General features: G+C 39.3%; 1 protein-coding gene across 1 annotated transcript; it reads right to left on the bottom strand.

Annotated features, from left to right (window-relative positions):
- Positions 1-2,239: 2,239 nt before the first annotated feature.
- On the bottom strand, positions 2,240-10,741 carry snx22 (sorting nexin 22). Its single transcript, XM_035915645.1, has 7 exons — positions 10,536-10,741; positions 6,893-6,976; positions 6,674-6,778; positions 4,105-4,196; positions 3,546-3,578; positions 3,348-3,415; positions 2,240-3,252 (listed from the first exon to the last, which is right to left on the bottom strand). The coding sequence occupies exons 1-7, from the start codon at positions 10,620-10,622 to the stop codon at positions 3,107-3,109; spliced, it is 615 nt and encodes a 204-aa protein (XP_035771538.1). The 5' UTR covers positions 10,623-10,741; the 3' UTR covers positions 2,240-3,106.
- Between the last annotated feature and the right edge of the window lie 13,940 nt (positions 10,742-24,681).

Genomic DNA, 24,681 nt, shown 5'->3' with positions numbered 1-24,681 from the left:
GACCACAAGCATTAGTGAAAGACACTCCTTATCATGTCATTATCTTTAAAGACTGCTTTAAAAATCCCAAATGACAGAAAGCATTATTTATTTTTAAATCCTTTTTGTCATTTAATCAGTAATCCATTTACAAAACATGTGACCGAGTCTGAGACAACTCAAGAAAAAAATAAGAGGAATTTAAAGAATATAACTTTCCACATTTATGCTTATTGTTTGCTACATTTAAATGAATTGTGTGTGATGTTTTCCTTTAGATGAATATTGTACAACCTCTAACTTCCATAGTTTGTGTTTATTTTTAATTTATTGCCACACAGACATACTCCTGGTCTCCATAGGTGGTGTTGGTGAGGTGAGGTCGTCTGATGTGAACTCCCAGGAACTTGATGCTGTTAACAGTCTCTACAATGGAACCGCGGATGCTGAGTGGTGTGTGGGTGGAGCGAGTCTTCCTGAAGTCGACAATCACCTCCTTGGTTTTGTCCACATTCAGTGACAGGTTGTTCTCACTGCACCAGTACGCCAGCTGCTGAACCTCATCTCTGTATGCCGACTCGTCGTTGCTGCTGATGAGTCCAACCACGGTTGTGTTGTCAGCGAACTTGATGATGTGGTTAGAGCTGTGTAGGGCGGTGCAGTCGTGTGTCAGGAGAGTGAACAACAGCGGGCCGAGAACACAGCCCTGAGGAGCTCCTGAGCTCAGCCTGATGGTGCTGGAGATGTTGTCGCCGATTCGGACGGACTGAGGCCTCTCTGACAGGAAATCTAGTATCCAGTTGCAGAGAGAGGTGCTCAGTCCCAAACTTGCTGAGTTTAGCTCACTGATATCTGTGCATTGTATAAGTTTTGGGTTGTAAGGTCATACTTCCCATAAAGCCCAAAGAAAGCATACTCTTCTGACTTGATTGGTTTGTTTCTTTTACTCAGAGTGAAAATGTTTGACCTGGTTCTGAAAAAACTAAACAAAATAGTAAGCCACTCAAAGCCCCAGCCACATAACATCTTTACAACTAAGCACAAGTCCTGCCTGAACTGCTTGTTGTTACTTCCTACTTCTTACTCCAAGCAAAGTAAGTGTGGCAGCTGTGCAGAAAAATAAAGACACCACTTTTTTTTACTGTATTTGCCACACTCAATCACTAATTTATATATTTTTAAAAATGCATTAGATTGGGTATTCAAATTATTTCAAAGCCTTTGTGGATATCAATATTGTTTTTAATCAAAACACTTGAACCCAAACCAGGCTACCATAAAGATTAGGCTGAACATATCAGAGAGTTTCTAGAACAGAGTGCTGCCAGAAACAATAAATGACCAAAGACACCAAAGTGCAGCTTCAGATGCTTGGGGCCAAAATATGAAATAAATATGAGTTAAAGATAAGGGAACCTAGAGACCAGAAACACAAACTAATCCTTTATATTCTTAACACACCTTAGGTGGATTTAAGATTTTCTTTTCAAATGTTGATAGAGGGGAAAACATGGTCTCCCTTACTCACCAGCCTTGACATAGAAGGTACCTGTGAGAAGAGCAGGAGCAAAGCAGTTCTCTGCATAAACAGAGCAGATAAGCTAGTCCATGTCTATTACTATATCAATGAAGACCCGTGCAACAGTGTTGTGCATCAGCTGCAGATGGAATAGAGTGGATCCGGTAATACCTGTTTAACGCAGTAGTTCAGTGTGGAGAAGATTGGTACCGTCTTAAGCTTCAGTTTCAGAAAACTGTTATTAGTGCCTAGTTATAGCCACTGTAGTATTTGGGGGACCAATAACAAAGTCTGAAAGCATTTGTTGTCAGTCCAGTAATCCTATCTCCGTATCCACAGGGGGAACTGGTTCATGATTGTAAACGGATACATTTCCAACCTAAAGATAGAAAGTGTCTACACAATAATTCTCAGATTGTTACTTCCTACTTCTTACTCCAAGCAAAGTGGGTGTGGCAGCTGTGCAAAAAAATAAAAACTGCACTTTGAGAAGAGCAGGAGCAAAGCAGTTCTCTGCATAAACAGAGCAGATAAGCTAGCAGATAAGCTAGTCCATGTGCAGATAAGCTAGTCCATGTGCAGATAAGCTAGTCCATGTGTATTACTATATCAATGAAGACCCTTTTAAGTGTCTACACGATAATTCTCCACCTGCCTTCAGCTGCTCCATCAAAAGAAAGTGCATTTTCTTGTTCTACGTGTTCATAAAGAAAATTCACATGGGACCAGTTCGATTCTTTATTACAAATTTACTATAAACATGGTACAAAAGTCACACATGTCAAACATTTGACTGAACAAATATGGCTTTAAAAATGTAACCTCATATTTAAAATATATTACAGTCAGGATATTAGACATTGTATGCACTAGCTCTGTGCTACTCCTGGTTATGACTCTACAGGTTAAACGGTTACAAGCATATCCTAAAATGTGTAAAGTGTTTTCCTAAAATATTTCATTAAACTTTGAATCTAGCCCTTTGTTTTAAAATAACTTCCCACTTGCTTAGACACAGCGAATTATACGAGAATTGAGGCTGTGGTTTGAATCAGTCAGTATGAACGACACCATACTGCCCGATGCAGTCAGTCATGTTCACAGTGTAAAAAAATTAAAACGGCTCAATGAGATATTGTGTTACTTGGTTTAAATACGAGAACGTTAAATACATCTTTTCCACTGACGGTGCCCAATCCGGAACATAGTTTCAGCATTTCTACTCTAAAACGTAGATCCCTGTGGCGACAGCATGAAATCCACCGATAATGGCACATTTAGTCTGCCATGATTTTCTTTCCCCTAAAATTCCATCAACTTCCGCCATTTATGCTCTGTTATTTTTCCCACCAGTCATCTGACCTACTTCTCAAATCTGCCACAATGCGAGTTGGATTTCAGAAGACACTAAAAGAGAAATAAACCATGCACCGTGTCTGTGCTGTAGTAACAATGGGTGGAGCAGTGCAGCAACAAAGTCTGGGTGACGGGTTTCAGTCCCACAGGGTCAACCATACAGAAACTCTTCTTTTGCTTCGTCTTGTTGTGCTGATGGTTTTCTTAAAAAAACTATTTTTGAAAATCATGTGTTTTTAGCTATCGCGCACTTTAAGTTAGAACATTAGGCTTCTGGGTGGGGTCAGATGTGGGAAGGGTGGGCTCAGGTTCAGCGATTGTAGGGGCATTGAAGCTGACCCGGATGTCCCGGGGGTAAAAACCCTGAAGAACCCCATCTACAACCACATCTGGAAGACCTGCAAGACAAACTTTGCTTTAAAGAAACTTCCCATATCTGCAGTAAAGCACCAAACAACAAAACTCATTTCTCTATGCCGTGCATTCATCCTACCTGAAGTGCTGTCGGTGAGATAAGGATCCTGAAAGAATCCCAGCACTCGCTGATTGGTAAACTGATAACTGAGTAAGCAAAAGCAAAACATAATCGATTAATTTCATGCAATGAGTGTGAGTTGGAACTTAGCTGTCATCATTCGTATGAAACACTGCACAAATACTGAGAAACAGGAAATACCAGTAATACTCCCACCTGTCATCTTGGCTGTCAAGTTCATCAAGCGATCTGAAATCAGAGCAGATAATTACTAAATACAGCCAAAAATTTCAAAATGAAATGCTTTGTGATGCTGCATAGTTGGCCATTTTATACGATGGAGTTTGCAGGGATGGACGACTTTTAAAATGAGCCACTCGAGGGACTGCAGCTTTTGTCACTTGCTTCAGATTCCCAAAGTCAACAGGTAAAAGAATGGTGGCTGGTTCCATCTTTTATATACAGTCCATGTTTTTAAGGATTTATTAAATTTACAGTATAATTTAAAGAGACACAACTAATAAAGACTAGTGTGCCTACATATAGCACACTAGTCTTTATAATTAGTTGTACCCTACACGTGCTGTGTGTTCTGTAAGAGCAGCGGGGACTTAACAGAGCCTCATTAAATGCACTGTGGGGTAGAGTCAGGGTTGCTACTGCTCCAGATCGCCGTGTCTGAAGATTTATTATGTTGTCACATTGCCCCCCATAACCATTAATAGAGGCGCTAAATATAGCAAAATGTCCGGCTTCTCCAGACTGAAGGACTTACTCCATGCTGCTCTTGTTCCCCGTGTGGAAATGTCTAACGTGGAGGAAGTCCAGCAGCACCTGCGGCACATCTTCATTCTGGTAGATGACATCCTGGTGAAAAAAAAGATGTTTTCTTTAACAGTTTTTTTAAGGGCAAAACATCTACAAGAAAGGAAAAAAAAACACCTTTAGACAGTAGTATAACCACATAATATTATAAAGTGTGATCTTTCATTAGCAGAAATATACATAACATTTACCCCGAAGCCCGTAACAGGAAAACACTTCCTCAAACCTGAAAAGTGTTTATTAAATTCAAAGTTTCAAGTCAAGGTCAGTGTAGCCGAAATCTCTGAATTCAAACTGTTCTAAATTTTCAGTTTCAAGCAGTTTTTTCTGTGAATAATGCAAAACTAAACCATTAGAGTACACAAATATAAACATTTGGAGTTACAAAATGAGAATCACAGATCCATTGAACTAAAGTTTTGTGCGTTACTCAGTGAGGTCCTTGCAAATTTCTTTGATGCCAAGTAAGTGTCAGCTGATGGGGTTTTATCTAAATCTAGTCACGGTTGAATAATAGTTCAAAAGTTCAATTCTATACAGTTCAAGGAGCACAATTTTACATTTGGTTCTGCATTTAATGAACAGATGAACAGAAGCCAATATGCTCTCTCTTTCTAGTCCCTGTCAGTACTCTCGCTACAGCGTTTTGAATCAGCTGAAGCCTTTTCAGGGAGTTTTTTGGACATCGTGATAATAACAAATTACAATAGTCCAGCCTAGACGTAATAAATATATGAAGTAGTTTATCCAGCATCACTCTGAGACAGGATGTTTCTAATTTTAGAGATATTGTGCAAATACACGAAAGCAGTTCTACATATTTTAATTTAATATGCACACTGGGGAACAAGTGAAGTTGTTCGTTCTTTTTAACACTTTCTAGTAAGAGAAAGTTTGGGTTCAAGGATAGTTTTCTACTACTTCTGTATCAATATTAGAATAAATTGAGATAAACAACACGTTCCAAAGAGAGGAAAGCACACATCAACACTTTGAAGCCTGTTTCTCATCCTACTGAGCTGTTTGTCTTCACACTTAATCAGTCACATTTTTATGATGCTAACAGCAGGAACAGATGGGCAATTGTTGTGCTGGTCCAGAAAGGTTAGCTTCACTATCCAACAAATCAGAAAGAATTTCATTTAGAACATAAATAATAAATAATCTGATCTAGTTCTCACTTTGTAAGAAATCGTCAGACCATCTACTCTGCATGGACATAATGTTGACATCGCTCCATTTACAGACCAGTTTTTGCAGTTTCACACTGACCAGCTGTCACCTGGGAGCCGTGTTGGTCAAGTTACTTGAAAATAGTAATTAGTTACTAATTACTGATTACTTCTCCAAGTAAGTAGTACTATTACTTTACTGATTACTTATTTTCAAAAGTAATTAGTTACTTTATTACTTTGTTACTTTTTAAAAACATGACACACAACCTGAAGTCAAAGGAGCTTGCAAAGGAAAGCGTCTGGACTTCTTTAAGTTGCTTGAAGACGTTTCACCTCTCATCCGAGAAGCTTCTTCAGTTCTAAGGTCAAATGGTGGAGAGTCCCAGAAATAAGCCCAGTGGGAGTATCCCCCCACAGAGGGACAAAAGGACCCCCTGATGATCCTAATCACCTGAGCCAAGGTGTGAAAATGGGTGTGGGTCCCAATCAGCCAGGGTTTTGGGTGAGCTCATTGTGAAACCTGGCCCCACCTTATCATGCGATTTCCTGAGGTCAGATGGCCCAGGATGTGAGTGGGCGTTAAGGCGTCTGGGGAGGGAACTCAAAACTGGATTATAGATGGCAGACAGTTGGTGTCGTAAACCACCGCCTCTGTTCAAAGATGGTCGCTCACAGTGGACATAGATGGCTTCTTTGACGACGATGACCTGGATGACTGAGAACCTTCACAGACGCAACCTGAATACGTTATAAAGCAACTGACCTTTCAGCCCAATTCTTTTATTCTTCTATTTTACATTCAATATAACATTGAATCAAATGGAAAAGTCTCTTTTTAAAACTTGTTTTATTAGTTTTAACATTTGAACACTATGCACATTGCATGAAGCAAATTAAATTATATGCAACATTCTCCGACTGGAAGAAATTTGTTGAACATTTAAACCTATTTTCTGCATATTCCAGCATATAAAATAAAATAATTTTTTGTGTTTACACTCGCTCTTTCAAATAGATGCAAGTAAAACACAGCAGAAAATAAATAAACTTACTAAATTACTTTAATCACCGTTTCATTTTCATCTGATTGGAGTAGGTAGCACTCATAGAAAGAAGAGTCATTTGATCTTTGAAATGCCTTTTTTTAGATCGATCAGATGGTGCTAACACACTTCTTTCACATGAATGTGCAGGGGAAGCTTTGGTTTTACTTGGCCAGTTGATAACCAGCTTTCAGTGACTGCATAACCTGATTTCCACTGTTGGGGTAAGTGAATCCAGATAATGCAGAGATACGTTGGTTATGTTGAACCCGCTTCGTAATCCAAGCCTCAGATGTCTTACCTGGACATAATCTTCCAGCTCTTGCCTCCTCTGCTCCAGAGGTTTGGTCCTCAGATGTTGGTTCCTTTTGCTCGGGAAATCTGGAGTCTGGACGATTTTCCTGAGCTGTATGTGGTAGCAGCACAAGAAGCCTCAAACATTTCAAACAGACAGATCTGGGTCCCATTTAACATCCTTGTCATAGTGAAAGCAGCTCTGGTCATAAAACAAAGATCATACTTTTCTGTGGAGATTTTGAAATTCACTGTTTCTTCTCAGCACAAAATGTTTCCTCTCGTTGAACAAGACTTCAATTCTGAAGAGCTGCAAATAAGACAGAGCAGGACACACACAGAGGATTCATTCTTTAGTCACTACTGAGGCATTTGGTTCTTTCTAAAAGGTGGGAACTAAGTGGTAGAACTTGCTTAGGTGTTATGCTTCTCTAAAATAAAATGATGAGCAGGGAAAATGCAACATGACAGAACCTGCTAAAGTTCAAACCGAGCATCTGACTGGGGAAAAGGGTGACTTTGGTGCTAGCAGTAGTCAAAGTTCGTCATCTTAATCTGGTTTCCTGAACATTACAATGAGTTTAGTGCATGGAAATTTTAGACCAGGCACCTCTGGGATGTAGTGTAACAGTAGATTTACATCATGGATGTACAGCAAACAAATTTGAGGCAACAGCGTGATGCTGTTACATTTATGAGGCAAAATCTCTGAAGAATGTTTCCAGCACCTTCTTAAATATGAGTCTGCTCTGAAAGCAAAAGAGAGTCCAACTGAAAATTGTAATTATTTTTCCTTACTAAGAAAAGCATGTAAGCCAATTGTCTTAAAAAAAAAAAAAAAAAACCCAAACGTGTATGTTATGTTTTAACAAATGATTTTTATTATAGTGCAGTTCACTTACACTCAAGTTTAAGAAACAAAAGAACAACTGAGTGAGACGAATCCTTGAGTTACAAAAGTCTATTCAGAATGACAATTTTTAATCAACTAATGTGAAATTTCCTGCAACTTATGAAAAAACAAAAACAAAAGAGGGTCTCTCCTGGTACCAGCAAAATGTTACTAATGAAGTGAAACAACAATCAGGCGATTGTGGGGCTCCACTTTTACCCATTTACTGAAATAAAGACATTTTCTTTTGTATGTCACAGACTGGTTCATAATACAAGAACATGACTTCTCCACTAGTCGGAGGCACAGAGCTTCTGATTTCACTCTGATATATCCACTTTTTCTTTCCTTCACAATGATGAGTCAACTTTTAAATAGAGTTAGTATGCTAACATGTACATATCTTATATATGACTACTTTGTATGACTGTCTTTTGCTATTTTCTAACATGGAAGTAGTCTAACGTCGTTATAAATAACTACCTGTAATTTAAAAAAAAATTGTTAAATAGCTTCAAAGAAATCTGAATTTAACGTGTGTAAGCCGTGATTTTACTGTAGCACCGGGAATTGGAACAAGAACAATTTTAGTGAAGATGGAAAACTAATTAAAATACAATTTAAAAAAAAGAGGACATTTTAGTGTTTGTTAGTTTGATAAAATCTGTTGTCACAACCCAATGAGCTGTCGGTGGATTAATGAGACTTTGAAGGTCTACAAGGCTGCGAATCACCTGCTTTCAAAACTTCTGGTTTTATTGTAGTAAACATTAATATATATCAGCATACAATAGCAATATAATAAAAATAAGAGAGACTAAAACTAAAACTCTGAGGTTAATAAAAACTAAACCACTCTGGAAACCAAGTGAAACTAAACTGAATGAAAAACATAAAAAAGTTCGGGCTTCACATGGCTCTAAACGCTCAGCTTCTACTCTATGAGCTGTGTGATGTCACAGAGACAGGATATTCTTAATATGGTCATCTCAAGTGACCAGCCTGAGTCAGTGCTACTACATGTTTTAGCTGTGTAGATAGCATTAGGCTTTAGTCAAATATGAAATAATCATCATCATAGGATTAATACATTCACACACATTTATAGTACACATATTACTATTAAGCAGTTTGGTTAAAAGTGGCATTAAACAAACTTTATACCGGTCTGACTTACAGTTTGGTACCCTGCATATTCTTTCTGAGGATATAAACCTCTTCATACTTGTGACGTGCTTAGACCAAGTCCTTTTGCACTTCGCTCTCCAATGTGCGCCTTTCTCTTGTTTTGTATATATTCCTCTTGGCTGTATATATACATTCTTCTGTTTGCTATTTTTTTCTGCTGTCTTTACTATTTATACTTTTTGACTCCTGCACAGTTGGCGTGGAACACCCATAATTTCGTTGTACATGTACAATGACAATAAAGGACTATTATAATGTATTCAATTCTATATCCTTTATCAGGCCCTTCAGATGTCTCTTGTTGTGAGATGGAGGGAGCGTGCCAATTATCTTTCCAGGCTTTTTCATCAAATTTTGAGTCTGTGATGTGAGCTTGACAGGCAGAGTGTCACGAATATGGGGAACAATGGGACTGTGGGCTACTCTTGATTGTGTTTGAGATGTTGTTGATCCTTTCATTTATGGCACAGAAACCATAACAAAAAGCTTCTTTGCAGTGAAATGAAACCAAGTGTTTAAAAAAAAGTGTCTGCTTCCACCACGGTCTGAGTTGGTGTTTCAATCTTTTTCCACGGTTCTTCCTCTTCCGGTTGATCTCTACTGTCACTATATTTCAAGCCCACTTTTCAACCAATCAGTAAACTGCTTACACACTGCATCATCAGCCTCCTCACACAACACCCTGTTACTTGTTTGGAGAAATGCATGCAAGCATGTCTGCTTAGGCTGCATACCCAAGAAACTTCAGTCTGCATGAACAGGGCACAAACAAGGTGCCATCGTTTCTGCTTCAGGCACACAGCGCTCCAATAACCTGCCATTCAAACCTTCTGTTTGTGAGAGGCAGCCAATCACAATGAAGCTGGCTTAAGAGAGAAAGCAGCTTAAACTGTTTTTTTGTCCAGACAGAGTCATCCTCTGTCTGGGGAATTTAGCTTTGAGGGATTTAGAATATGACCAATATACCAATAAGAATTATTTTGAACAGTGAATACAACGTTACTCTAGTAGAATCCAGGAAAATAAAGAAGATAAAGCTGAAATGAGTAGAATAGGTCCCTTTTAAAAAGTGCTATGATGGTTTTATATTGTTATTTTATTGTGAAGCACTTTGGTATACCGTTGGTTTTTAAATGTGCTATATAAATAAATTTGTATTGTATTTGAGACTCTGACCCCTTTTTAAAGATGTTCCTGCAGCAGAGGAAGTATAACTGAAGTCGTACATGCATATCTAAGAGTTGATCGTCAGTTTAAATTTCACACACAAATAATATAAAGATCTGATAAATTTAAAGAATAATCTGCAGAAGGATTGTATAAATAAATAAATAAATAAATACCAGCTAAGCAAACTTCAACCTCAAAGTGTAGTTCTCAGGTTAATGCATCAACAATTACATCTAGTCACATTATAAGTGAGAGCGGCTGGGCTTCAAGTACATTTTACAGTGTAAAATCACAGCAACTAGGGCCACAGTTACTGTGAGTTGCTGCTGCGTTTTTGCAACGCATTTAGTAATAAGGATAATTGTATTTGTTGTTGCAAGAAAAATTGCGTAATTCTTGCCACTCTGGAGTGGAAAAAAACCTGAGCTGAACTCACTGTCCCTCTTCCTGCAGATAGCCCGGCTTACCTGGCGTCCCCGGAAGACAAAGTTTTACTAATTATGAAGCGAAAAAAAGTGCTTGTGTCCAGATAAACCGCAGTCGTAATTTCATCCCGCTGGATTTGCGCAAAAAAAACCAAAACAAAAAACCCGATAACACTAAAATGCCGCGTCCTCACCTTTTTAGTCTTTCCCGAATCATCCGCCTCCTTCTCCATTGATGGTATCGACACTTGAATCATGGGGAAACTTTCCTGCAGCACCATCGGACACTTCCAGCGGTCTATAATCTACTCGCTGCCGCTAACTGCAGACAGAGCGGTAACTCCACGCACTGTTCTCCGTGTCCGGAAACTCCGGGATAAGGGTCAGTGTGTGCGCTCTGTAGGTCTCCGCTCGGTTTCCTCCTGCGCCCCACCTACACACTAATTGGACAAACCCATCCACGAGCTCCTTCTGGCACATTAAAGGCACAGACCAGATTTTAGGACCCGAAGGGTGACGGTGGGCAGCGTTGACTGGAGTTTCTGCGCCAGTCACGTGTGGGTCACACAGTAGCAGGGATGGAGTGCGTGAGGGTTTTAGTGCTCGTGTAGTTTTCTGTAATTTTTCGGCTAACTGTATTACAGTATCTAAATAGTTAATAAGAGTGTCCCAGCTTAGTAACATGTCTGTTTGTATAGCCTCACCATACCATAGACTGGCTACTTTATCAAGTATAACTAATACACTTATAAGAACCGCCATATTTCTTTGTTGCATGAATTCAACAAGGTGTTGAAAACATATCGCTGAGATTTTGGTCCTTGTTGACATAACAGCACCACAGAGTTGCCGCTTATTTGTTGGCTGCGCATCCATAATGCAAATCTCCACCACCATATATCACAAAGGTGCTCTGTTGGATTGTGAAGGCAATCTGAGTCCCGTGAGCTCACTATCATGTTCAAGAATCCACTTTGAGTTTATTTGAGCTTTGTGACATGATGTGTTATCTTGCTGGAAGCAGCCATCAGAAGATGGATATACTGTGGTCATAAAATGATGAACATGCTCAGCAACAGTCCTCAGACAAGTACTCAGGTGAGCCGTTGTCCAGTTTTGGTGAACCCATGTGAATAGTAGCCTCGGTTTCAAGATTGATGCATTGTATGTTCAGAGGTGCTGTTCTGCGTAACTTCGTTGCAACTAGTGGTTATTCGAATTCCCGTTGCGTTCCTCCCACCTCAGTCTGGCCATTCTCCTCTGAACATTGAAAATGCATTTTGCACTAGAGAACCACCACGTACTGGATATTTTCTGTTATTCAGACCTCACTCTGTATACCCCAGCAGATCAGCAGAAATACTCCAAACATCCCGTCAGGCTCCAAAAACTATGCCATGCTTAAAGTCACTTAAATCACTTATTTCCCCCATTCTGATGCTCAGTTTGAACGTCATCGTCTTGACCATGTCTACATGCCTAAATGAACTGAGCTGCTGCCATGTGATTAGATTAGAAATTCAAACATTCTGATTAGGTTTGGATAAAACAATAACTCAAAAGTTTAAAAGCACCCCAAACTACCTTTCTCTAGTAAAGCTGAATCAGCTGACCGATGCATATAACAATCTGTGTTTAAACTAACTGTTTAATAAATGGATAATGGCATAACAACATGCAGTTCAAACAATGGACAGTGTTATTTTCTGTCACGTTTTACTGATGTTTTGGCCAATTAAATCCAGCTTAGATTCAGCTGCAAACACAATTATGCTATCAATCAGTTATATGTTTATAGGTCAGGGGTGGGCAACTCCAGGCCTCAAGTGCTGGTGTCCTGCAGGTTTTAGATCTCACCCTGGGTCAACACACCTAAATCAGATTATTAGTTCATTATCAGGCCTCTGGAGAGCTTCAAGACATGTTGAGGAGGTAATTTAGCCATTTGAATCAGGTGTGTTGGATCAAGGACACATCTAAAACCTGCAGGGACACCGGCCCATGAAGCCTGCATTTGCCTACCTCTGTTATAGATTATGGTTTATGAACACAGTCATAAATCCTAAACCTCAGAAGACCACTGAGAAGATTTATGGATGGAGTGAAGGAGGACACGCAGAAGGCTGGTGTGAAAGAGGAGGATGCTAAGGATAGAGACATGGTGAGGCTGAGGCAGGTGATTTGATGTGCTCACACCTAAAAGAAGAAGTCAAAACAAGAAGAAGAAGTTGTGCTTCATGCAAAAATCTGTGCACATTTTACTATCCCAGTGGTTCCACTTAGATCTCTATGAACTCTTGTTAGAAATATCTGACTTCTCTAACCTCATGACTTTTATTTACTTTTTTACACTGGGGTTTTATGCAGGGCTGAAAATATCTACGTTAAAGCTTTCACAGTAATATAAAACTGTAAACTTGTAAAAGCCAGATGAGGGCATCCAAATGTCTAAGGATATGTTTTTATCTTTGTTTTTACTGGTAAAAACTAATAAGAAAGCCGTGAGTTAAGAGCTATAGCTATTGCTATAGAAAAACTATAAAAGCTTTGGAGGTGGGTGCATTCCCTGTGTAAAAAGATTATCACAAGTCTACCAGCTCTCGGAAAGCGACACGGTCACATGTCACTTTCAAATCCAGGTTCACTTCCTGCTGTTTTCTGAAACTCAAAGTAAAACAAAAAACTGCTGGACATAAAAAGGGATGTAACCCCGGACCACACGCAGCACACAACTGTACTCAAATCCTCTGAAAATCACAGCTTAAACATGAAAACCAGACTGAACGCCCAAATCCTTTCCCCCTCAACAAACAACAACACGTAGCTGCATGTGGTTCTTCCACCACATGCAGCTACGCTTCATGTTTTCATCTCCTCCACAATCACATGCTCTGTGTGTGACCTGTCATCATGGGATTAATATCTTCCCATCTCTGTTGTTGCTCACTGCGTTTAAATGTAAGCAGACAGCAGAGCTGACTTAAGCAACATTACGTGAGGATGTGTGACTTACTAGTCATAGATCAGAGTGGTGAAAAATATAACACACTCGTCTGCCGGTCACGTCATCACACGTTTAACTGTGGTGAGTCTTCTGCCTGCTAGGAGAAACTCACTGTGCCTGAAATCCTGGCGTCAGCACACACACACACACACACACACACACGCAGAGGCCGAATACAATAACAAAGAGGAAGTGGTTGGTTTTATAGCTGTAACACCATTTTTTTAAAAAAGTTGGATTGAATTTAAAGAATCCAAACTCACTGAAAACATTCTGATGAGCTTTTGAATAATTTTATTTTACAGGGCTGCTTTTTATACAGGATTTTATTGAATTCTACTTTTACTTTTAATTGTATTTTTTAGAGTTTTACTTAGTGAGCTCCTTTACTAACTGAAATTCTACTTTCCATCTCAGATATATTATCAAAGCTGCTTTTTTACATGTTCTTTTTAATGCTGTAACTTTACAGACAAATAAAATAATCTTGTGATTGTCATCTTTTTGTTGCCGAGGTAACCCATAGCATTTACGATCAGGTCATACGGTCAGTATGGTCAATCAACAGTATTCTTTACCCTCATTGGTAGTCGCTTCAGTCACTCGTGTCTCGCCACTTCACATCGTCAGCAGTTGCTTGAAGTTGCCAGATATCGTCTACTTTTTATGGTCTCTGGTTTCCATGTCTCTGTGAAATTGTGACACTGGTTAAAATACGGATGTAGTTTCCGGGTTGGAAAAGTAAAGCTGCCTAAAAAATGCCTGCCTGCATTCTATCTGAAGGCCACCACTTTTGTTGCCATTTTAGACTAAAATGGCAACAAAAGAAATGCTCAGCTCAAGGTTTCAAAATGGGTTTCAAAAAACTTAAACTTTGAGCTACACTCAAAAAATATAAGTCTTACTTTAAAATTTGCAAATATTTCCATGTAATTCTGTTAAATAAGTACAATGTAAAATGTTACATTTAATGGAATCTGGTCAAATGAAATGTTGGTGGGTTGGTATACAGTCAGTCTTTGGCAAGCATATTTTCTGTAATAATTTAAAAAACTTTGACTTTATATCATTCACTTACATTTTACTCTATAATATTGCCAAGAATTGTTTGTTTTTTTTGTTTTTGTTTTTGATTCCATGTCCATCTTTCGTACTGTCCGTGCTCCCAGGTCTGCACCGTCATACTTCAGGGTTTTATTGTTTCCTTTTTTCTGTTCCTCCTCGATTTTCTGTCTGTAACCCTGAAATCAAGCTCCGTCTGCCATGTTGAAAGTTGGCACAAAGCCTGAAAATCACCCCAGAGGAGGCAGCAGCAGGAGTTATATCGCAGTTGTATCCATTGTTTTTACCTGAGGGTATCAAAGAGACACTGCACACAGCTGCAATATACAAACCATGACATTCGTTAAATTATTTTCTATGTTGTTCCAGTTATTTAATGTGATCCTACTTTGTGCCCTTCACTGTTCAATGATATAAAAAATGTAGCTAATGTTTTGTCACACTGTGCAAAGTTTACTTAAATATACAGCGTGGCACATACTGGCACATATGAGGTCTAAAGTACAGCTCTGTTTGGGCTACAATAAATTTATACCATTTATGATGCACCTGTACCGCACCTTGTATTTAATTGTGAGTCGGTGTAGCTGTGGCCATGTTATGATGTTTGACCTTTGTAAACAACAGGTTTGAACAAACAGCAGGGGGGGTGGAGCTTCTGTGCCCACAGCCAGATCTGTGTGCATGTGTTGACCATATTAGGAACCGTGTCTTTTTTTTACAATATACAAAACCAGGAGTAGAAACAACAATTTTTGTGCGTGTGCTGACCCCCCTTTTTTTTTTAGAAACTTAAAAAATGAGTCTGTGTTTAAACATCCATCATTGCAGTTTTATAAATATATGACAGAAAATTAAAAAGTAAAACAGAGTCCCTTTAAATGAAGTAAGCATTGAGCATTTTTCACATAAAGGTTCATTTGGGGGAAATGGTGTAACTTAATATCATGAAAACAAACTCATTTCGGCTCATTTCTGCATGGACTGAAATCTGGACCTCTACATTTGGGTGCGTCAGTTTAAAAATGCTTTTGCACGTGATGTTTCCTCATGAATTTGTGTGTTTTGTGTCCCTCCTTTTGAAGCTCTCCGCTGTGGAATGTGGAGGCGAATCTCCACAACTTCACAAACTGAAGTTTGTCACTGACAGACATACCAGCTGGTCTTGGGAGCGTGATGCATTTGTGCAAACCAGTGTGTGAATGAAAGAAAGCACTGTCATCCAGAATAACTGTGTTAGCTGACGCATTCTTGAATTTTGTGCAAGGTTGGACTGGAAGCTGTTTACCGCTACATAATGAAAGAGCACATCCACATATACACCGGAGCCTCACGCAGATTTCAAAATAAAGCAGCAACACTTTGCACTTTGACCTGCTATTGAAGACTTGGTTCCCATTAGTGTCCTTAATGGAGCTCCTCTGTATGACTGTAAACAATAGTGTTCTTTGTTACCCTGTAAGAGAGACAACACAGTTTTCTCATTGATTGTAATCTAACATTTCAGTCAGCAGTGTCATCGATTTCTCTAGGCTCTTGTTGTTTTTGCACTTCTAGATGTAAACATGCAACTGTTGCTCTGTTTTATAACTACTAGATGAGCCTTTTGTGAAAGAATAAAGTTTTATATATTATTATAAAACTCTTTTGTAGATTCCTCATTTACGAATGGCCTGTTTACTGCAGCTTGTTATAATCACTGTGAGATGATTTGAACTTTGTGACACAGCACCAGTAGGATAAGGTGTAGATCTGTACACTGTGGGCATAAAGGGATGGAGATGGTGTTTAAACGAGGCAGCTCAGTTGACTCTACGGGGTCTGTGAAGAATACGCTGTTACGGATTCAAATATTGGGGATGGATACAAGAGGAAAACCAAAAATAACCACACTGGTCCGGCCGGGTCAAGTCAAACGATGATTTAATGAACACACGCGTGGGAGATGGACACCATACAGCAGACAGCATCAGATCTCAAAATGGTGGAGCCTTGATCAAACTCTTATAGCCTCTAGTGGCCCCCACCTAATCATAAAAGCCTAAACATTCACATTCTTTCTCACACAGCGCCTAAGCTACGACCTTGGCTCCTTGTTTATCTGCTCCTGCTGAGATGGGGCAGTATGCTCTGTTCTCTTCTAATCAGACAAATAAGGTGATGACTTTCTGTGAACAGTATTTCTTATAACTCAGCAGTATAATGCATCATAAAACAATATCATTCATTCACAATAAATCAACAGTCTAATGTAATGCAAATCAGTTTAACAAATGTAATAGTTATCACCTTCTTCTAATTCAGGAGAATAATGCAAACTAAAACTACATAATAATTCACAATCTTTAATTAGGGGTCTAACATGGCATAAAATAATATTATAATCCGACAACGCAAATGCAGGTAAACTCAGTAATACTCAGACCAGTCAATCTGGCACCAAAAACCATCAAAGTCACTTTCATCTTGAACATGTCTACATGTCGAAATCTTTGAGCAGCTGACATATGATTGGATGATTAATAAACAATTAACAATCAGTTGAACATGAAGTAGGTGGCCCCTGAGTGTCTATTAGATCACTGTTCACGTGCCAAACAAGTACTTTTATTCTTAAACCTTAATTATATAGTTGAATTGTACTCGTAAAATGATTCTTGGTGTACAGGTTGAGCCATTTTTGTATTCCGGTTGGCAAAGAATGGAGGCCCAGCCCCACAAGTGAACTAAGCAAACTTTACGTACTCTGTAATTTGAGTCAAAATCTAGTTTAAGTACTTTTGATTTAGATTATATTTGTTTTAAAGTTTGATTTATTAAGCACCAATACAAGTTTGAAGTGTTTAACTGACACAAACATGTGGAAATGTAGGATTTATCCTTTTTAAAACAATAGTAAAACAACATCTGACAGCTGTTTCCTTCAATAAATGATGGATTTTTGGCATATTGCATCAGACATATTTAATACATTCACTCACTCACAAAACTGCTCAAGGCAGAAAACACACATGAACGTTTCTGAGGATTGTTTTGTGTCTGCGTTTATAATTTGGTCATTAAAGGAATGAGGAATCTGACATGTACTGTGGACTCAGTGGGGGCCCAACAACAACTTTCGGCCCTGGGATCCCTGAGGAGGTCACATTAAGTTAAACAGTAACTTTCTATAGAACATGACGTCATTCACTTCTCCATTGAACATTGAAATCTCCAAAAATCACTTTTAAACAACATTTTACAACATAGAACTGAACCATCACATTATTACATCGATAGTTTTAAGTCATTGTGGTTGATACAGTGGAACATCTAAATAGTAAACTTGACTCTTCAACCCCACAATTTGTGTTTCTACATTTTCCCTGAATGCCCTTTGTCCTTTAACTTGAACACAAAGTGTAGAAAGTTTGAATTATTGAGATGTTGCGTGATGGAGCAGTGAACTGAGTGATTCACATCATGAAAAAACTGTAAAATGTATATCTGCGGTGTTTGGATAAATCTGTGAGCTTTACACAGCACATTGTTGGTACAGATTCATCAAACTTTGGGATGATTTCATCTCTAACAATGTATCATATTATATTACTTTGTCAAAGGAAACCCTGTAAAACCTGAAACTGCAGAATAACTTGATTCCACTGCTGTTAAATAAATGTACAATATTTCTCTCTGCAGTATAGTTCAGCTTAATGGGGTATTAAATCACAGAAGTCAGCAGTTAATGTTGTAACTGGTTGAGCTGAAGCTGAATTAAAAGTGAAGAATATTTGTTGAATTAAACACCCCACACCACATCAAGAACTCCACCGACTTCACTGACAAGGTCCAGAAACTTACCCTGGATCCAGATGAAACCATGATGTAGTCTCTCTCTTCACGTGCATACCCACCACGGAGGCAGTGGAGACTGTCAGAAAACGACTACAAGAAGACAACTCCTTGGAGGACAGGACCAACTTCACACCCAATCAGATTTGCACACTGTTAGACCTCTGCCTCACCACTACATATTTCAAATACAACGAAGGCTATTACAGACAAAAACATGGCTGTGCTATGGGCTCCCCCGTGTCACCTATTGTAGCCAACCTTTACATGGAGGAAGTGGAAAGGAAGGCTCTTGGCGCTTTCAAAGGAAGAGTACCCAGCCACTGGTACAGATATGTAGATGACACCTGGGTCAAAATCAAGACACAAGAAGTGGAATCCTTCACTGCGCACATCAACGCTGTGGATAAAAACATCAAGTTCACCAGGGAAGACACAAAGGACGACTGTTTGCCTTTCCTGGACTGCGCTGTGCACATTGAAGAGAATGGCAACCTCAACATTGAAGTTTACCGGAAGCCCACACACACGGACCAGTACCTCCTGTTTGACTCCCATCACCCTCTGGAACACAAACTTGGAGTAATTAGGACCCTACACCACCGGGCAGAACATGTTCCCTCTAAGCCTGAAGGGAAAAAGAAGGAACACACACATGTAAAGGAAGCACTCAAAACGTGCGGCTATCCTAAATGGGCATTCTTAAAGTCAGCAAAGAGGCACAGAAAAGAAGATCAGACACCAGCGAGGGAGGATAAGAAGGACAGACGCAACAACATTGTCATCCCCTATGTAGCCGGTGTATCAGAGAAACTCAGGAGGGTTTTCTCCAAGCATGACATCCCGGTGTACTTCAGACCCAGCAACACACTCAGACAAAAACTGGTTCACCCGAAAGACAAAACGCCAAAACACAGACTTAACAATGTGGTGTATGCCGTACAGTGCAGCGAGGAATGCCCAGACCTCTACATTGGAGAGACCAAACAGCCACTTCACAAGCGCATGGCACAACACAGAAGAGCCACCTCCACAGGACAAGATTCAGCTGTCCATCTGCATCTTAAGGATAAAGGACACTCTTTCGAGGATGCCAATGTTCACATTTTGGACAGAGAGGACAGATGGTTTGAAAGAGGAGTGAAAGAAGCCATCTATGTCCACTGTGAGCGACCATCTTTGAACAGAGGCGGTGGTTTACGACACCAACTCTCTGCCATCTATAATCCAGTTTTGAGATCCCTTCCCAGACGCCTTAATGCCCACTCACACCCTGGGCCATCTGACCTCAGGAATTCGCATGATAAGGTGGGGCCAGGTTTCACAATGAACTCACCCGAAACTCTGGCTGATTGGGACCCACACCCAGTTCCACACCTGTGCTCAGGCGATTAGAGGATCATCAGGGGGTCCTTTTGTCCCTCTGTGGGGGGACACTCCCACCAGGTTTATATCTGGGACTCTCCACCATTTGACCTTAGAACTGAAGAAGCCTCTCGGATGAGAGGTGAAACGTCTTCAAGTAACTTAAAGAAGTCCAGACGCTTTTCTTTGCAAGCTCCTTTGACTACGATGACCTGGATGACTGAGAACCTTCACAGACATGTTGAATTAAATCAAATTACAGGTTCCTTGTTAGTGTTATTAAATATTATATATATGATAACAAAGATTCTTGAACATAAACATGTAACATATTTAAATGTTTCTGGTCAACAGTTGAAACCTGTTAACTTTATTCTGTATAACTGGGTAATAACAAAGCAGGAACTACTGCAGTTTTATTAATGCAGTAAAGTCATGAGAGTTCACAGAGTTAATTGTTTTGTGTATTAATTAGATTTAATTTTTCATATTTATCAGTTTGGTTTTAATTAGTTTATAAATACGGCACTTTTGATGTATTTGACCTCTCTATAAAACGAATAACCTTTGTATTCTTTGGCATATGTTAATTAAAACTGACTGATTGTAACTGGAAAGTCACACCTTGTTCCCACTTAGTTCTGTGTTATATGTCAGTCCCAGTCTAAGAGGATCGAAACCTCCTATGAATGTGCGCCACAGGATCCCAGTCAGAATCACTTTATCATTCTTCTGGACGAGTTCAGACAAAAACGCCGCATAAAACCGACTCTGTCCGTAAGATGGACGTCAGGGAAGAACTCAAACAAGTAGTAGAAAGTATGGAGTCAGAAGGGCAAGCACCCAACCCTCCACCCTGTCCTCCTGCTTTGCCGGCTGGACTAGTGATGGTTACTCCCATCAACATGGTACCAGCTCACCTGAACAATCGGCCAAGGGCTGATATCCAGAAACAGGTGAGAGACCCAGAGGTAGTGACAGAGTCATTAGAGTTGTATTGATAAAGGTGCTTACAAGTGTTGGATACTTCAGGCCAAATGAAAGAAGTTCATACATTCAGACAGTTTTGTCTGAATGTAAAATCAATCTGCTGTCACCTTCCTTGTATTTTACCTTTGTGTAACTGTGCTGTGAAGCTTTGCTGATCAGTAAACTTAATCATTGTCTGTAAATCATACTTCAAAAGAATAACTCAGGAGAACAAAGTCAAGCTATGTATGAATGTAGTTTTATGCACGTTCTCCTCCCACTGATCACTTCCTCCACCTAGTGGATTAATGATAGTATTGCAGCTTGTCTCATCAGCATTTCAAGTGTAAAATCCTGAAGATTCCCAACAACATGGTTCAGTACCTGCATCCTGTTGGAGAACCGTATGTAAAACACACAAACACACAAGTGAACACAGCTGCTGAACATCTGCATCTTCATAAACTCTGTTATCTCACATCTGTCTCTTTGCATCTGTGTAGATGTGAGAGAAGATTTCTGAGAATCGCAGCGTTTTTTCATGTGATATGTGATAAAATTGAGACAAAAACGTGTTAGAAAAAGAAGACTTATTAACTTTTATTACTTATTACTTATTGCTTGTGTTGCAGCATGGGCATCTAAACCTGAACAGGAAGTTCAGAAAACCAAGCAGCTTTGCATGAGGCCAGCTCAGATAAAGCCATCATGTTCTTATTCATTTGTGACAGAGCCGCATCTGCAGCCACAGACAGAGCCAGGTGTTACTTACCTGCCTCACCTGCAGTCAGTGTGTGTGCAGCTGACAAGCTCAGAGACGCTAAACAACACACATCTACACCTCCCTGCATCCACATACTCTTCTGCTGCACCCCTTCAGCTCCAGACAGAGACCACCTTTATCAGAAACACTGGTGAAGACCTGCTGTCAGTCAGTGCTGGAACATCATGTGCTTTCAATAACCAACCTCTCTCTCTCCATTTACAGAGCCTCCATGCCAAACATTCACTCCTTGTTCCTTAGTTTTACACTGTGTTGCTCAATAAAGTTTGTGAGAACACCTTACTATTGCTTCCTGTATTTGAATCTGCTTTTGGCTCCACATACTGGCCTCCAGGCCCCTTAACAAGTGAACCTGAATCCTCCTTCAGTTGCATTGCGATAAGGCTAGGCTTCTGCTTCTTCCCATGATGCACCGAGAATTTCATCTTCACTCTCTATGTGATTATAAACAGCCTTGTACTTAATAATTAGTTATTATTAAACTCTGGCTATTATCGCCAAGGGGCTTGTTCACAGGGGGTCATATGATTGTTGGGTTTTCTCTCTATTATTGTTGGTCTTCACCTTGTGATATGACGCATCTTGAGGTAACTGTTGTGGATTGGTGCAATATAAATTGTATGAAGCTGAATTGAATTCAAATGTGTTATTACTTCTTATTTTGGCCTCTTTATTTTTGTAATTAAATAAAAAGAACAAAAGAGGCTTCTGTTAATGAGAGGATACAGAAGAGCTAATTGTCATGTAGATTTTGTTTCATGAATGTTATACAACTTATTTTATTTATGCTGCTTCATTACACTAATTTTACTGATCCTATGAAGCGTTCCAATAAAAACATTTTTTCAAACACTTCAAATCTTCTTTACTTTTGTATCAGTGTCCACTAGGTATCAGTGAAAAGCTAGATTAAAAACATTGTAGGGTCTGTGGGTCTGTGCTCATATGATTTACTCATAGATATCATAAACTGTTTTTTTCATTCAACAGATGCACAACTGACATCTGTAGAGTGATTGATCACATGCTGGTTTCAGGCAGGTGAACTGCAGCACCTAAAGGCTACCTTTGCTAGAAAAAAACTTTTTTATTTGAGTGAACTGTCTCAGGCAGTCAGAGAGGTCTCACTATTAGGTGTAACTAAGCTCCACATGATTGCTATTTAACAATTTTAAATGGCTAGTAATTCCTTGTTCAGTTCCTAGTGTTTTCCTAGTTTCTGATATCTTCCTGTAAAATCCAACAATAAAGCTATTCTCTAGTTTAGTTCCGCTCAAAGTTAAAAAGGGGCACACAGAACCAGGCTGAATGACAACAACTCACATACATCAAGGATCTAATACGGAATCGCATCATACTACATCATTGTGATCAGATGGGGACAATGCAAAGTAAACTTATGCCTATGTTTTACCTAATGGGGTACAATGTTGCTGTTGAGGGGTTTCTGATGCTCCTGCTGCTGATAGCACTGGAGGGCAGGGCTGTGTTGGTCTGAGACTGTAGACATTAAAAAGTCCATAGGAGAGATGGTGATTGATTAAACAAGTGTTATGAGATAATAATAAAATGCAAAGATTGGTGACAGCACTTGGAACCGTAATGCAACAGATTTTTAAAAAAAAGAAAAAAAGGAAAAAGAAAAAACTGTGGGCAATAAATTAGGCTCTGTCTGTGACTCACTCTTTGCCTCTCTTCCTCCTTCCATCTCCTCATCTCATGTATCACTCTCCACTTGCTTTTCATCTGAGAAAAGGGCACAATTTGTTTTTGCATTAATAGTAATAAAGTAATAATTAAGTAATGATGGAATAATGTTATATTATATATATATATATATATATATATATATATATATATATAGAACCAAAACATTGCAATTGTGTTTATTATTGTTTTTATACTTAAATACCTCTACAATGCAACAACAGGTACATGTATTAATGTTACCTGTGCTCTTTTTCACTGTCACTGTTTTCTCCTCATGTCCTTACAGGACATAGCTGAACCATGTCACATATCATCGGTAATCATTTGTAAAAATCTATACACATAAAACACATACACATGCACATACAGTGACATTTTTATATCTTCTCCAGAATACTGTATATACCATGACCACAAGTTTGCATCGTGGTGCTGATCCAGAATCCTTCTCTTATTATTTATTCCTAGTGCTATAACAATAAAGTAATGAGAATGAAAAAATAAAGTAATACCAGCACGCTCTGCTGTCAAGGGTGAGCATTGGTTAATGGTTGTCATGTGACTGATACAAGCCAGATCTTTTTATTTAGCAAAATTGTGATTAAAATGTTATTGTTGAGGGGCACAGGCGGGGCTCCACATGTACACACACATAAAAAAAATACCCCAAGAAAAGGGCACTTGGGGCATCCATCAGGAAAGGGGCAGGTGCTCAAGCCCCCTGCATGTGCCTGTACCCAAACACCCCTGCACACTGAGTACACTCTTTTATAGGAACAGACAGAAAGGAGCTAGCTGAAGCAGTTAGGTAAAAACAAACTCACTGTATACAAGTCAGTGGATTTGATCTCTAGCTAGAAACCAGAGTGATGCACCTGGAACTGACAGTGTACGCTTACCGCAAGACACTGAAGATCATCATTCCTGGTTTTTCCAACAATTTGAAAAAGATTTATATCTCTGCTGGGTTGATTTTCTAACAATCCCACACATAAATCCTCACACAGATCGAAATACACACATGTGGACTGAGATTCACAGGCACAAATGCATTTGCTACAATAATAGCCCCATGCAGCAGGTCCTATACTGTTAGGGACAGCCAGGCTACCATCAGGTCAAACTTTGAAGTCATAAATCCACCGTGATTGTGAGCGACCAACCAGATTCACTTGTGTGTCACGACACTGAACTTTTCAACAACTTTAAAGTTAATGGCAATGTTTTCTTCCTGAATTAGTTTCACATCATTTTTTATTTATTTTCCGGCCTATGTCCGTTTGATTTATTTCAGTTTATTTTGGAAGTACAGCCTGACTGTGAGAGAGACCACTAGTTTTAGCAGTGTAGGGGAGAACGGGGCCGGTGAAAGACTATCTACTATACTCTACCACATAAGAAGTTGCGTGTGTGCGTGTGCGTGTTTTGATAATAACAGGTTTCTAGTTAATAGTTGAGATAATACAATTTTTCAACTGCCTGTTATATAAAATTGTATGAAATATATACATATATATATATACATATATATATGGGGGGGAAATCCGGAAAAGTCACGTGACCTCATAACATTCCCCCCCCCCAGCCGAGCATCCCGGAGATAACGGCGGTG

Source organism: Neolamprologus brichardi, chromosome 7, assembly GCF_056152115.1.
Source record: "Neolamprologus brichardi isolate AB-2024 chromosome 7, ASM5615211v1, whole genome shotgun sequence".
NCBI classification, from domain to species: domain Eukaryota; kingdom Metazoa; phylum Chordata; class Actinopteri; order Cichliformes; family Cichlidae; genus Neolamprologus; species Neolamprologus brichardi.
This window is presented reverse-complemented; position numbering and strand designations above follow the sequence as displayed.

Coding starts and splice junctions, on each gene's coding strand:
- snx22 (XM_035915645.1), bottom strand. CDS start 10,622: ATGGTGCTGCAGGAAAGTTTCCCCATGATTCAAGTGTCGATACCATCA. Junction 4,197..6,673: donor AGCTGGAAGATTATGTCCAG/GTAAGACATCTG, acceptor TTTTTTCACCAG/GATGTCATCTACCAGAATGA. Junction 3,579..4,104: donor GGGAACAAGAGCAGCATGGA/GTAAGTCCTTCA, acceptor CTCTGATTTCAG/ATCGCTTGATGAACTTGACA.